The 14,042-nt window shown below is 54.4% G+C and overlaps 1 protein-coding gene and 1 long non-coding RNA gene across 3 annotated transcripts in view; one reads left to right on the top strand and one right to left on the bottom strand.

Moving 5' to 3' along the window:
* Nucleotides 1–8,254, top strand: part of LOC143274371 (uncharacterized) — a 12,183-nt gene extending 3,929 nt beyond the window's left edge. Inside the window, exon 2 of the long non-coding RNA XR_013053003.1 lies at nucleotides 1–8,254. This exon is cut by the window's left edge and continues 1,473 nt beyond it. This is a non-coding gene — a long non-coding RNA (uncharacterized LOC143274371).
* Nucleotides 830–10,390, bottom strand: Xirp1 (xin actin binding repeat containing 1). Of its 2 annotated transcripts, XM_006996128.4 has the most exons (3): nucleotides 10,233–10,390; nucleotides 3,543–6,942; nucleotides 2,977–3,115 (listed from the first exon to the last, which is right to left on the bottom strand). In XM_006996128.4, exons 2-3 carry the CDS (start codon nucleotides 6,936–6,938, stop codon nucleotides 3,107–3,109), a joined length of 3,405 nt encoding a protein of 1,134 aa, XP_006996190.1. In that variant the 5' UTR covers nucleotides 6,939–6,942; nucleotides 10,233–10,390; the 3' UTR covers nucleotides 2,977–3,106. The 2 variants fall into 2 exon arrangements, with proteins under 2 accessions (XP_042137947.2, XP_006996190.1); XM_042282013.2 differs by having other exon boundaries at nucleotides 830–6,942; nucleotides 10,233–10,384.
* Nucleotides 10,391–14,042: the final 3,652 nt, after the last annotated feature.

Consider the following 14,042-nt stretch of genomic DNA (forward strand, 5'->3'; position numbering starts at 1 on the left):
TTTCACCAAGTCACTGCATTTTCCAGCCAGGATCTGATTGCTCCCTTCCCAAAAACACCTCCGTCCTTGGCACACAGGACCTGCTGTGTGCCAAGAGTACAGGTGAAGGAGAAATGGCTGAGCAGTTCTGAGCATAGGAATTCTAGCAGGAATGTTCCTACCTCCCTTCCCTGGTTGTATGGGGTTACTTTTCCATTCTGGGCCAGGATTTTTTAAAATTTATTTTTATTTTTTTTATGTGTATTAGTGTTTTGCCTGCATGTATGTTTGTGTGAGGGTGTCAGATCTTGGAGTTACAGACAATTGTGAGCTACCATGTGGTTGCTGGGGATTTGAACTCAGGTCCTCTGGAAGAGCATTCAAGTGCTCCCAACCACTGAGCCATCTCTCCAGCCCTGGGCCAGGATTTTAAGATTTTTCCTAGAACGACACCCAAGAACATTAGGGGGGAGGCAGGGAAAAAGGGGGCGGCAGCATGTGGGTCTGGGTCTGTGGCGTGTGCATGTCTATGGTATACATCTCTCTGTATGTGTGAGAGTGGTACATGTTGGTAGTTTCCATGTGTATGTACTGTGTGTGTATCTGAGTGTGTATATGGAGTGTGGTGGATGTGTGTGCATGCAGAGATCACAGAACAGGGGAGTGGCGGGCATTTCTGTTCCCTGACCTATACTGGGGGGGAACTCTGGCTCTTCTGCAGCAGTACTGCTAATGTTAGAACAGGCACCTGATGACCATGATTGTTTTCCCGTGTGAGCAATGACTCCGGGGCAGGCACATACACAGTCTCTTACACACACAGCAGAGAATCACCTTTGGGTTTATTGGGGGGGGTCATAGTTTTTCCCTTTTGGGGTACAGAGTTGGGGTGATGGGAGCAGGAAGGGCGGTGTACTTGGCTTCTAGGAACACTGTTTACTGCTAGCTCTTTCTGTGTGAGCTCTGGACCACTGGTGGTGAAGAGGCAGGCACCCGTCTGCCCAGAGACCAATGTCACGTCCAGTCCAGTCAGCCCTGGTCTTCACCGGGGATTAAGACAGCCAGATTCCATAATAAAAGAAATAAAGGCTGGTGACGGAGGGGCCCGGTGGAGGGGTGTCTCTCCAACTCCGGCAACGAGATGCAGATTCCCAAGGGCATGTGTAAGCTGGGCTAATTGCATGTGCACACGCTCCATTCTCCACAGGTAGCTAGCAGGTCCTGTCCGTCCCACCTATCCAGCCTTACTCTGTGCCTGGCGCCTTTACTTTTCTTGTCTCTTTTTCAAGAACTGGACCTGACAAGGCAAACAGCCCTCATCAGCTCTCTGAAGAGCTCCATTCTTCTTGGTCCTTGCTCCATATGTGCTGGAGGCCAGCCCACGCCTCAGTCCTAGAGCTCTGGGGGAGGTAACCGTGCTGGGTAGGAGGCAGAGGGGCTCACAGGGCAGCCGGCTGGATGTGGCTGCAGGAGACCTAGGCTATCTCAGCTTCTGCCACATCACTGTTGAACCTGGAGGGGCTGTGTAGGAACTGCCTTAGCAAGGGAGAAGTGTGGAGTCGGAGCTGTGGGCCGGGGTCCGTCAGCGCCTCTGCCTGCTGGGTAATGGTGGGGGAGGAAGTGAGGACTGTATTCCCAAACTGGTCCATCTCCTCATACTGCTCAGTCACTGTTCTTCTAGTGGCTCCATGGGACTTGGAGCTAGCTGACCCAGTCTGTAATTCCAGAACATTCTTTTGCTGCCCTGTGGGTTCAGAGCCCTTGATAATCATCCCAGCCTGGTCCTGGATCTCTCTCTGGTAGAGCAGGGCTTGGCCTCTGTCCTGAGCTAGGTATGTGCTTTTCCCTGAGATATAATGGCTTCCCTGAGGGCTAGAAGCTTCTGGAGGCTTCTTGGTAGCTGATTGGATAGAGATGAAAGTGGGGGAGGAGGTAGAGCCTTTGCAGGAAGGTGAGACTTGTTGGAGGCCGGACTCTTCTCTTGGTGTCTCCAGCCTCCTGGAGGGAAGGACATTCGATGCTGCTTGACCTCTGGCCTCTGTGTGACTTCTGACCTTGGCTTGACCTTGCTCCTCTGCATGGCTCTGACCATTGCCTTGATTTTTGACTACATTTGGGTCTTTGGCCTGATTTGAGCCTGTAGGTATGGTTCTGCTGCTGGTGGAGACACTGGCCTTGTGTGCACTGGGATCCTTTGGTGTTCTCTGTGGATAGTCCCTTGTGTGGACCTCAGACTGGAGGCTGGACATGGAGCTAAGAGCCTTGTGTACCGCTTCTTCGATGTCCAGCAGCCTGGCCAGGGTCTGTTCCTTCAGCTGGGCAACCTCTGTACTCACCCGAGTCAGTTCCCCAAAGGCCTGCTCCATTGAGGCCTCAGTCTTGTGGGGTGCAGTGGGAACCTGAGGGGTGTCCCCTCCCAGCTGGGGTACACCCTCAAAGAGCTTCCGTAGGGCCTGCACATCCACACTGTGGGTTGCTTCCTTTTCCAGGGCTTGTACTTGGCTTAGGAGGCCCTGGAGCTCTTGATGGCTACCTCGTACAGTCTCTGGGTTCTCAGCAGTCTCCTGCTTGGAACAGTCGGTGGGCTGCTCTTTTGGGGAGCTAAAGTCACTTTGTGGTGAGTCCAAGTCATTGTTGAGAATGTTCACCTTAGGGGAGTCAGGGCTCGGGCTGTTGCTGCTGGGTAACTGCCCCCTGCTGGGCCTGGAAGCCACGGTGCTGGGTAGTTGCTGAGGCTTGGCCTGGGTCTGTCCCTTGGAGCGTTCGGCCGGAGGCAGGCATTCCGGAGCTGCTTTGGGAGCTTTGGCTGATTGAGGGTTGGCTGTGTCTGGCTCACCTGGCTTGTGCTCTTGCCCTGCTTCTGGGACGTCAGAAGAGACTGCCGAGGGCTTGGGCAGCCTGTGAGGGGGGTGGACTTGGTTTAGATGGGGAGGTTTAGGAGGCACCGGGGGCTTCTTTCTTGGACGCATGGTGCATTCCGGTTTGGAGCTTTTGGTCTCTGATCCCTCAGGGGTTTTCTGTCCAGCAGGTCTGTTGTGAGTGTGAAGAAGGGGGTCCTGCAGGGGCTTGGAGGCCTGCTGGATGGAGTCCTCATGGTGGTGGCCTTGAACTGGGTGGTCAGGTTCTGTCACAGCAGCTGGGAGATTAGGAGGAGGAGGAACAGAGGCATTATGGGAGTGCAGGCTGGCACCTGCTGCCTGGGGTTTAGATGCTGGAGTGTGGTGAGGGAGAGGGACAGTCTTCAGGGTAGCATCTGCCGCTTGAAGGCCCTCAGGCCAGATTGGGACCATCACTTTCCCCAGAGGTCCCCAGGCCCTTTGTGTATGACCCCCAGGCTCGTGATATCCTGGCCTGGGACTCTGACCTGGTTGTGCCTCGGGTGGGCTGGGATCATGGGCAGAGAGCGCACTCTCCCTGTTCCTTGGCTGGGGCTCTTTTTCAGAAGGCTGGATAGCCCCAGGTGGGTCAGAGGTCCTCACAGGGTGAGCAGCATAGACACCATCCTGTATGGTCACCCGCCCCCCAGGCAGCCCTCTGGGGACTGCTCTGTTGTCCCCACTGACCTTTCTGGGGGCTGCTGGGATCCCGGCTTCACTTCTGGCCACAGGTCTGATGCTGCCTTGGGTAGCCCCAGTGGCAGGCTGAGTAGATGCTTGCAGAGGAACATCTCGGCTGGGCATGGAGGTGGCTGCAGGGTCAGAGCCCCGTGAATGCCTGTTCAGAACTTGTTGGTGCAGGCTTTGGGCCTCTGCGGTTGCCATCCGCAGATTTTGCATGGCTTCCTGGAGATCTGGGGTCCCAGACCCTCGAGGGGCAGCTGTGGCTCCCTCTGGCCCTCCTAAGGCTGCCTTTGCCGTCTGCCCGGCAGGGTTGGTATCCGTTTGCTTTCTTACTTCCTGCAATGGAGCCTGGGCTACAGCTTTCCCATTTGGAAGGACCACTTTTCCAAACGCCCGAGGTAGAGGTGGGCAGGGTGTGGCCCCCGAAACCCTCAAATGCCCCATCTCCATGGTGGGGTCTAATGGGGCAACATGTATGATGCTCTCAGTTGGGGGGAACCTCTGGGACCCCTCCCTGTCTGGTGTAGACTGTGGGTCTGCGGGTGGCTCCCACCGCAGACTGTGGAGGCCTGTCAGGTCTCCTTTGTCTATGCAGCTGGCCAGCAGCTGCACACTGCTTCTTTCGGGGCCCCTGCTGGTCAGCTGGGGCTGAAGGGAGTAGGCAGTCAGGGCCACCAGGCCCTGCCCTGTCTCCTGCATCACCAGCCCCGTCTTGGCCACAGAGACTCCAAGCCCACAAGCCAGCAGCTGCTGGAGCGCAGGATCCATATCTTCAATATTTCCGGGGTCACCTGGCCCTGGCAGCCTCAGTGGGTGGAGCTGGAGCTGGCCAGCTGTGTCCTCCTGAACCAGCAGTCCCTGCTGGTCCACATCTGCCCGACGCAGCACTTGGCGAACGATCCTGGGGAGCTCACCACACACCAGCTCCTCCTTCCTTATGTAGGGGCGCCCCTGCCCTGGGCTTGGGAACACATACTTGGCAAGGCAGAGCTCCCCTGGCCCTCGGGCTTCCATGAGGATTCCTCCATGGTGCAGGATGCCAGGAGTGGCGTGCAGAGTCCGAAGGGTTCTCTCGGCTGCTGTCTCCTGCCTCTCTGGTGTCCCACGATCTGCAGGGCCTTTCGGCTGTTCTTCCTGGAGGTTGTCTCCCCTGATGCTCTCAGCTGCCAGGGAGCCCATGGGGCAGTTCTCAAAGAGCCAGGTGAATTTGTGCACAGAGCCTGTGGGGATGGACTCAGGGCTTACCCTGGTCTCCGGCGTCTCCTTCTTGCCTGCCTCCAATGCCTGGAAAACCTCTTTCTGCCGAGATACCTGCCCTGAAGGAATCTCCACCCGGCTGCAGTACCTTACAGGTCTTCTCCCACAGGGCTGGCCTGATGCCTGCAGAGATTCCGTCTCAAAGACATGTCTGTCTGTCTGTCTGTCTCTAGCCTGGACCTGGCTGGTTTGCAGGTGCTGTTCTCCAGAACCTTCTATCTGGGTCAGAGACTGGGGCCCAAACATCCAGGTGCACGACTGTGCTTCAGCCTTGCTCACGGGGTCTATGACCTCAGATTCTTGCTTCTCGGCCAACTCACTCATGGGGTAGGTCTCAAACAGCCAGCGGATGGTCTGCACATCGCCTTTTTGGGGGAGCTCAGAAGGGGGAGCTTCTGGACCCTTCCCATCCTCCTCCTGCCGTTTCTGCTGCTCTTGTTGGTGGATCATCTCCAGTGGCTGTGTCTCAAAGAGCCACCGAGTGGTGCCAACGTCCCCGGCCACCACTTCCTGCCGAGTGATGCCTCGTACCACATCGACGGTGCTGGGACTTCGACCCAGCTGGTCTAGGGGCTGTGTCTCAAACATCCACTTGTAGCCCTGTACATCGCCTCCAACTACCTGCTCTCTGCTGACAGACGTCAGGGCATGGAGCTGTCCTCTGCTGTCCTGCATGGCATATATGGGGGAATCTGTGCCCTGGGACTGCTCAGCAGAATCAGTTGTTTGTGCTCTGCTTATATTTCCACAGGTTGAATGCTCACCCTGCCCGATGCTGTCCAGGGGAAGGGTCTCAAAAAGATTCTTGAAGGTTTTCACGTCCCCCTTCAACCCGTCATTCTGGGGGACACCCTGAGACAGAGGCAATGCTGAAGTGCCATCACTAGATAGACGGTCAGTCATGAGCCCCTCACCCTTCTGGTGACCCACCCGCTGCAGATGACCCACTTGGACCTGGTCTCTGGGAGCATCCAGGGGTTTCGTCTCAAACAGCCAGAGTGTAGAGCGAACGTCACCAGGAATCACCTCCTCCTTGGGTGGGGCCTCTGCCCCAGCTTCTCCTTCCCCTTTCAGGGTGTCCAGGGCACGGGTCTCAAACAGATGTCGCTGCTGCTGAACATCTGGACCAGGAGGGATGAGATCTGGCGATGGCTGGAAGTCCTTCTCGTCCACCAAGATCTCACGGATGGCATCCAGAGGCTGCGTCTCAAAGATCCAACGAGTCGCACTGACATCGGGCAGCGCTCCCTCCTCAAGGGAGATCCCCCGAATCACCCGCACCTGGCTGGGATCCTGGTTGAAGGCATCCAGAGGTCGGGTCTCAAAGAGCCAGCGAGCTGACCTCACTGCATTGCTTTGGATCTCCTCCCGACAGGCAGCCTTGACTTCATGGATGGTGCCCTCTGCATCCTGGATGGCACAGAGAGGTTCCGTCTGAAACAACTTCACCGTCTTCTTCACATCACCCTTCAGCTCCTGAATCTCCGAGCGCAGCTCCAAGGGGCTCTGCTCCTGGATAGAGGGGCGGGAGCCCAGCCGGTCCAGAGGACGTGTCTCAAAGAGCTTTCTGGTACCCTGTACGTCTCCACTGGCTGCAGGCTCCTTCATGGTGGCCTCTGTTGCCTCCTCCTGGCCTGTCAATGCATCCAGTGGCTTGGTCTCAAATAGCTGTCTGGCAGCTTGAACATCACCTCCGGCTGGCCGGGGTCCAGCTGGCTCCTGATCTGAGCTGCTGGTAAAGGAGCCTTCCTCAAACTTCCGAGAGGTGGCCTGAACGTTGCCACCTGACACAGGTTCCTTGGCAGCCGGCCTCTCGTGGTCACCAATGGCATCCAGTCGCCAGTTCTCGAAGATCCAGCGCATACACTGAACATCACCCTCGGTGGGCTCTTCTGAGCCCAGCACCTCCGCCAGGTCCTCAGCCACAGCTTCCTCGAGGTTCTTTCGAAGCTCAGGGTGGATGTGTTTGTAGAGACGGCGGAGCTCGCTGGCCTGCCGCTGTTGCTGGAACTTGGAGAAGGACCCCTTGGGTGGTGGCAATGGCAGACCCTCCAGGGCTGGGGGAGGGGGGTGGGGTAGGTCCTTGCCAATCCTCATTTGGACGGTTGGTGTAGGAGCTACCTGCGTCTGGGCATCAGCCATCCTTCTGAGAAGAAGAGGAAGAGGTGAGTGGAGTGAGGGCCAGTTCCTGGGATGGATAGCAGGAGAAAGGCCCAGGAATTGTGTGACTCTTACTAAGGGCTGCCCCCCTCTCCCCCACATCTCTAGCTAGCCAGAGGCTCACTCTGCCTGGCTGGTGTATCCGTCCATCCCTCCGTCTGTCCGTCCATCACCGTGAGCCTCTGCTTCCTAGTCTCATCTGGGTTGCTGGGCACAGCTGGCCTCGAGATGCTTTCCAGCCACTGAAGGGATCTGGATCTCCAGTGGGTAAACTGGATGAGTCATCTGCACCTCCCTCTGTCAAAATCGTTGTTCCCCCGAGAGACTCCCAAGTGAGAGCTCTGAAGAACCCTGTCTTAGGAGAAGTCTAAACGAAGACTCATTTCCTATGGTGGTGAAATTCCCTCACAGAACACCAGAGGGCGGAATTAGCACGTTGGCCGGAGACCTTTCTCCAGCCTCCACTTCCTGGCTCTCATCTCACACCAGCCTTTCCCAGGCCCCTGGGTCCACAGCCCTTGCTGGGAAATAGAGTTCCAAGGAGAGAAAGTTGCTCATGTTTAGGCAGAGCCAACATTTGAATTCCAGGGCAGGGTTTTTCTTTTTACAGACAGGGTCTCAAGTAGCCCAGACTAGCCTCAAACTTGCTGCACAGCCGAGGATGACCTTGAACTTCCAATCCTCCTGCGTACCACCACCTTCCATGCAATTCGATTACTGGAATATGTCACCATGGTAGGTGCTGGGGATTGACCCCAGGGCTCCGAGCATGGTAGGCAAGCATTCTACCAACTGATCCACATTCCCAGTCCGGAACTAATGGTATCCGAAGTTTTTTTTCTCCCCACAACTCTTTGCCATTAAGGATGAGAAACATGAGGCCCAGAGTCAGGTCCTGCAGAATGAGTTGTAGGTAGTGCTGACTTGGAGACACTAGACCTTACTGAGGGCCTGACCCCTAAAAAAATAAGAGGGTTGGATACGCAGGGCTTTTTTTATTGGCCATGGGGCCCCTCTTGTCCTCAACGGGCACCCTTAGGAGAATTGGGAGGTGACATATCCAGGGTGTGTGCATGGTAGAAGATTGTGGGATTAAGATCCCTTCGGCCCAAACAGCTCTGGACATGAGAGTCCTGTCCCCGGCCCACAGAGTGCCCTCCCTAGTGTACATGCAAGCATATTTTGGAGAGTCTCTAGGGCAGGGCTTGCGGCCAGAATCTGGATCCTAACCCCTCCCCCTGCCCCAACCAGCTTCCAGCAAGGCACACCTCTCCCTGACTCTCCTCACCCCTCCAGCCGTCTTCGGGTCTGTTTCATGTATGTCCTATCTGTCTTGTGACAGGTGTTATGACAGTCCCCAGAGGCCATTAGGGAAAGAATGTGAACTATGTGCTGCTCTGACCCACCGCTCCGCCCTGCACTTGGCACTAAATATAGCTGAGGTCCAAGCCTCGGCCAGACTTCATGACACTCAGGGAGGTTCCAGCTCAGCCGGGGAGACCTGGTGTGCCCATGTCCCATGCCATCTCCTTCCATACTTTGGGCTCCTAGGAGACTCTGCCTTATGCTTCCTCTGAGGTGTCACGGTATCTGGCCTGTAGGATCCCCATCACGCAGAGATCCGAGGGTGTGGGATGAGGCAGGAATGCGGCTGACAAGTACGAGACAGACAGACATCCTCCTGTCCTCCCTCAGGGGAGAAGGGAGGGCTGCTTGCCCCACCCCTCCCTGGTCTGTCCACCATGGATATCAGGGTCCTGAGGAGGTGAAGTCTGACATTTTCTGCCTGGGCCCCAAGCAAAACCTCTGGGGTGGTCCCTCCTGTCTCTGAGCTCTGATGAGGAGACCACACAGAAGCCCAGGCTCTATCCGATCACCCCGAGGGTGGCTTGAGCAGCTATCACACAGATTACCGGCTGCACCCAACGCCAACTCCCAGGAACCCCCGGAATCCTTGCTAGGGTCACAGAGGTCAAAGAGGTCAGAGTTAAGGATCCTCAGAAGCCAGTGAGTCTGATTGCCTGTTGTTAGGGGAAACAGGCCAGTGAGGGGGCAGGAGCTGTCCGTGGAGGCTCAGCAAGTGGGTGGAAAAGGCTGAGGCGAGTCTTCTGGCTCCTGGCCTTCCTAGCTCCACTCCTGGCCTGAGACTCATACAGACAGTTTGGGGCCAGGTTTAGGATATAGTGAGTTTCAAAAATTGTCCGTGCATAGGTCTCCTGTGCTGAGACAGCCAATCAGGACCACCTACTGCTTGCTTAGGACCACCCACCTCCACCCCAGACCCCTCTTTGGCACTGGCCTGCTCTGGATGCCTACCACTGGGTGACTTCAGACCTGATCATCCATTCTGCCCAAGGCTTAGTTTGAGGGTTTTTCCCACGGGGAAGACAATGGCCTGGGACAAAGTCATCCTGCCCAGGCCGCCTCACGGGAAGCTGCTCACAGACTAGCCTGGTCACGAAATCTCTGGGGCCATATATGCCAAGATTGTCACCAACAATGCTGGGAACCGGGCTTGTCCAGGCCACGTTCTGGCTTTATTGCTGTTCCTGGCCCCGACGACCCAGCTTTTGTCTGTCCCTCTTTCCTGTGGTCCCTGGACTGACCTCAGGCTTCCTGGGGAGCAAGAGGAGTTCCATTTTTGCATTTTTACTTATTTTTGAACAGACTCTCATCTAGTCCAGGTTGATCTCAAACTCAATAAGTGGTTGGAGATGACCTTGAACTTCAGATCCTCCTGCCTCTGCCTCCCAAGACTGAGATTCACCAACTAAGCTGTGTCCCAGGCCCATAGCTGCATTTTAAAAATTAAAACTCCAGGGCCGGCAAGAGGGCTCAGTGTAAAGGCAGCTCCTCCTATTTCTGAGGACCTGAGTTCCTTTCCTGGGATCCACATACATGGTAAAACAGAGAAACAATGTGCTCTGATTGCTACACTTTCACTATGGCACATAGACCCACTCACATACACACAAACAAAAATGTAATTAAAGAAAAAAATCAAAACTCCAGGTGACCACCGGAAACTCACTCTGGATGATACTAGACCAGAGAGAATCTGCTTCTTGGGCCAGCCTGTGGTAACCACAGCAGCTGCTGAACACATACAAACCCTTGCTACCTTCTAGAGAAAAATCTTGGTGAAACTTCTCTCTTGGGGCCTGCCCTGTACACCTGTGCCCACATGCTTCTCAGCATCTTCCCGCTAGGCTCACTCCTGACACCCATGCTGCAAGGATCAGAGGCACGGCCCAGAGAGCTGGGGAGGTTACTCACCGAGGGTCGGGTCTGGGTGCTTTCGGGTGTCTAGCGGGTGCAGCCTTGGAGTCTCTAGTCCTTGGGGTTCTCTGGTGTGAGTTCAGTTCTGTTTCAGGGTCCCACGCCTTCTCTCTACCTTGGCTCTGGGTCTCTGTTCTCTGCCAGCCAGGCAGCTGCCTTTATCTGGCTGGCTGGGGGTGGGTGAGGCGGGGGCAGGGAGAGGCTATGTTCGGAGTATTAAGTGGTCCAGTTATTTTTAGGGCTTGTGGAAGTCAGTTTTCCATCCTGGGGAATCAGTTACAAGTTCTTTGGACTGAGGAGGGGTAGGGTGGAGGAAGAGCTCCATTCATCCCAAGTCTGCCCCCAGGATTGGGGTGGGTGACTCAGTCATGGATGGAGACATCCAGACTATTTTGAGGGGATGAATAAGGGGGTCACTTGACATATGGGTGTCCCTGTTCTCTCATCCTTTGGCTCCTCTCTGTGCTAGAGTGTTGTTACCACTGTGCCCCGAGCCTGGCGGCTCCCTGAAGACAGGACAAGACTTCTCATCGTCTATCTCTACCAGTGTAGACTTTTGAGTAAAAAGCCCAGGTCTTTGTCCTCTGATTTTCTCTGTGCAGAAAGAAAGCTGGGCTGTCTCCTGTCCGTTTTTACCCTAGCTCCACAGCTCAGCTATGAGGAAAGTAAACTGAGAGGATTTCTGAAGGAGTAGGCCTTTGATTTATCAAAAAATCTCTAGGCTAGCTCTGTGGTGTCCCTGCCAGGGTCCATGACTACTTCTGGACTCTTTGCTCTGACTCAGTGCCCAGACTCTCTGGGAATGGCTGGGAGGCCCGACATGAGAGCTGACTGTGGGGTTATTTCTGACCCTGGAGTCATCATCTTCGTGGTCACAGATGGGGTGGCAGACATCACACCTGCCTCCTCCTCAGTTACCCTGGCAAGCTCCATCACTTATGTTGGCACACAGGCCTGTGGAGGGATGCCAGGGAAGGAAGAGGCTTTTGTCCCAGGTGGGAAGACAGGCTCCTCTCCGGGGGAGAGTGCATTCTGTCTTCCTTCTGAAATCCAAGCTCCTTCAGATGCCAAGGGTGACGAACCTTTCCCATGGCGTCAAGACCATCATGCTCTCTCTCTCTCTCTCTCTCTCTCTCTCTCTCTCTCTCTCTCTCCTCTCCTCTCCTCTCCTCTCCTCTCCCTCGATTGCCCCCTCCCCCAGGATCCTGGCTGTCCCTGGAAGGGATGGAAGTGTCAGAGCCTCTCTCTCACAGGATGTGCCAGAGGAAGCAGGACCATCTACCACCACAAGCGACTACCTCCCTGGGTGATTGTTGGGAGCACTGAATGAACTGTCGTATGAAGGACCTGTGGAGACAGCTTACCATGCAGTGTGTGTTGGGAAACCGCCTGGTTTATGTGCATTAGAAAAGCCCAGGCTGGGGGTGATGGCTCAGCGCTTGCCACCGAGACCGGAGTTCAGTCCCTGAGGACCCGCGTGCTAGAAGGAGAGAACCAACTTCTACAACTTGTCCTGTGATCTCCAAACACAAAATACGCTTTTGAAAACAAGCAAACAAACCAGATGTAATTAAGCTGACTATGGTGGTGTAGGATTGATCCCCATTACACAGGAGGCCGAGACAGCAGAACGCTGAGTTTGAGCCTGGCCTGGTCCAGAGGCTGGCCAGGGCTACGTAGTGAAATCCTGTCTCCTTCTCCCCCCGCCCCCCAAAAGTAATCAAAAAAAGAGGAAAAAAAAGCATACAGGCAAATTTGCTTTCACAGCGTCAAGGGTGTTAACTCCTGTGAGAAATTCCCCAGGTTCCGTCATTGAATCGATGGAGGGGTTCTCCTCACATGCATCATTAGAAACACACTGTTGTCTAAATTGTCCAGTAATTCCAACACTCAGGTAGATCCAAGAGGATCAAGAGTTTGTTTTTGTTTGTTTGTTTGGTTTGGTTTTGGTTTTTTTGAGACAGGGGTTCTCTGTGTAGCCCTGGCTGTCCTTGAACTCCCTCTGTAGCCCAGGCTGGCCTCAAACTCAGAGATCCACCTACATCTGCCTACCGAGTGCTGAGGTTAAAGGTGTGCACCACCACTGCTCGCTGGGTTGTGAGTCTTTTCAAGTTTATTTTTATTTCTCTGTGTGTCTGTGTATGTGAGTGCACTACCCCAGGAGGCCAGAAGAGGTTACCAGGACCCCTGGGGTTACAGGTGGTTGTGAGCTAACTGATGTGTGTGCTGAGAACCAAACTATGGTTTTATGGGAGAATGGTGTGGTGGTTTGGTTAGGAATGGCCCCCATCGGCTCATCTATTTGAAAGCTTGGTCATTAGGGAGTGGTACTACTGGACAGGAGTTAGGAGGTGTGGCCTTGTTGGGAGAAGCGTGTCACTGGGGGTGGGTAGTGAGCTTTGGGGATTTCACATGCTCAGGCCAGACCCAGGGTTATTCCCTCTTCCTGCTGCCTGCAGATCCAGACATAGAACTTTCAGCCCCTTCTCCAGCACCATGTCTGCCTGTGCTGCCATGACCTGCCATGAAGATAATGGACTAAACCTCTGAAACTGTAAGCCAGCTCCAGTTATAAGAGGTACCGTGATCATGGTGTCTCTTCACAGTAATACTGTGAAAAAAACACTAACCAAGACAAGTAGCAAGTGTTTTTAACTGCTGAACCATCTCTTTAGGCCCACAACACACACACACAAAAAATATTATTTGAGCAATAGCAGTTCACATGCTGGGCGGTGGTGGCGCACTCCTTTAATCCCAGCACTCAGGAGGCAGAGCCAGGCAGATCTCTGTGAGTTCGAGGCCAGCCTGGTCTACAGAGTGAGTTCTAGGATAGGCTCCAAAGCTACACAAAGAAAACTTGTCTCGAAAAAAAAAACAAAACCAAAAAAAAAAAAAAAAAAAGAAGAAAGAAAAGAAAACAATACAAAATTTCAAGTCAGAAATGTAGAAAGAGGCTCTGTAGACAAGGGGGTAAAGTACACACCTGATGGTGTAAGCGCACAGCACTCTCTGTTCACACCTGACAGTTTAAGTGCACAGCACTCTCTGTTCACACCTGACAGTTTAAGTGCACAGCACTCTCTGTTCACACCTGATGGTGTAAGCGCACAGCACTCTCTTTGCACACACCTGACGGTGTAAGTGCACAGCACTCTCTGTTCACACCTGACGGTGTAAGTGCACAGCACTCTCTGTTCACACCTGACGGTGTAAGGGCACAGCACTCTCTTTGCACACACCTGACAGTGTAAGGGCACAGCACTCTCTTTGCACACACCTGACAGTGTAAGCGCACAGCACTCTCTTTGCACACACCTGACGGTGTAAGCACACAGCACTCTCTTTGCACACACCTGACGGTGTAAGGGCACAGCACTCTCTGTTCACACCTGACGGTGTAAGGGCACAGCACTCTCTTTGCTCTGTTCTGGTGTGAAGTCGTAGTTTGTTTTATTTTGGAGACAAGCCCTTGCTGGCCTCCAACCCTAAGCCAAGGATGACCTTGAATTTCAGATCTTGTCTCCATCTCCTCAGTGCTGAGATAAAGCTGGGTGCTGCCATGCCATTTTATGGAGTGCTGGAGATGGGACTTGGGGCTTCCTGAAGAGTGATCTCATCTGCAGCCCAGGCTGGCCTGGAACTCAACCATGTCCCATGGCTTTAGCACAGGCATTACAAGAAGTGGCTCTGAGTGTTGTTTATGTCTGCAGCTCAGACAGGGTGAGGTCACCTGTGATGCCCGTGGCCCCCTCCGTAAGGAGCTCTTCAGGTCAAGTCTGCTCTAAATGACATTTAAAAAAAAAA

Source organism: Peromyscus maniculatus, chromosome 7 (assembly GCF_049852395.1).
Source record: "Peromyscus maniculatus bairdii isolate BWxNUB_F1_BW_parent chromosome 7, HU_Pman_BW_mat_3.1, whole genome shotgun sequence".
In the NCBI taxonomy this organism is placed as follows: Eukaryota; Metazoa; Chordata; class Mammalia; order Rodentia; family Cricetidae; genus Peromyscus; species Peromyscus maniculatus.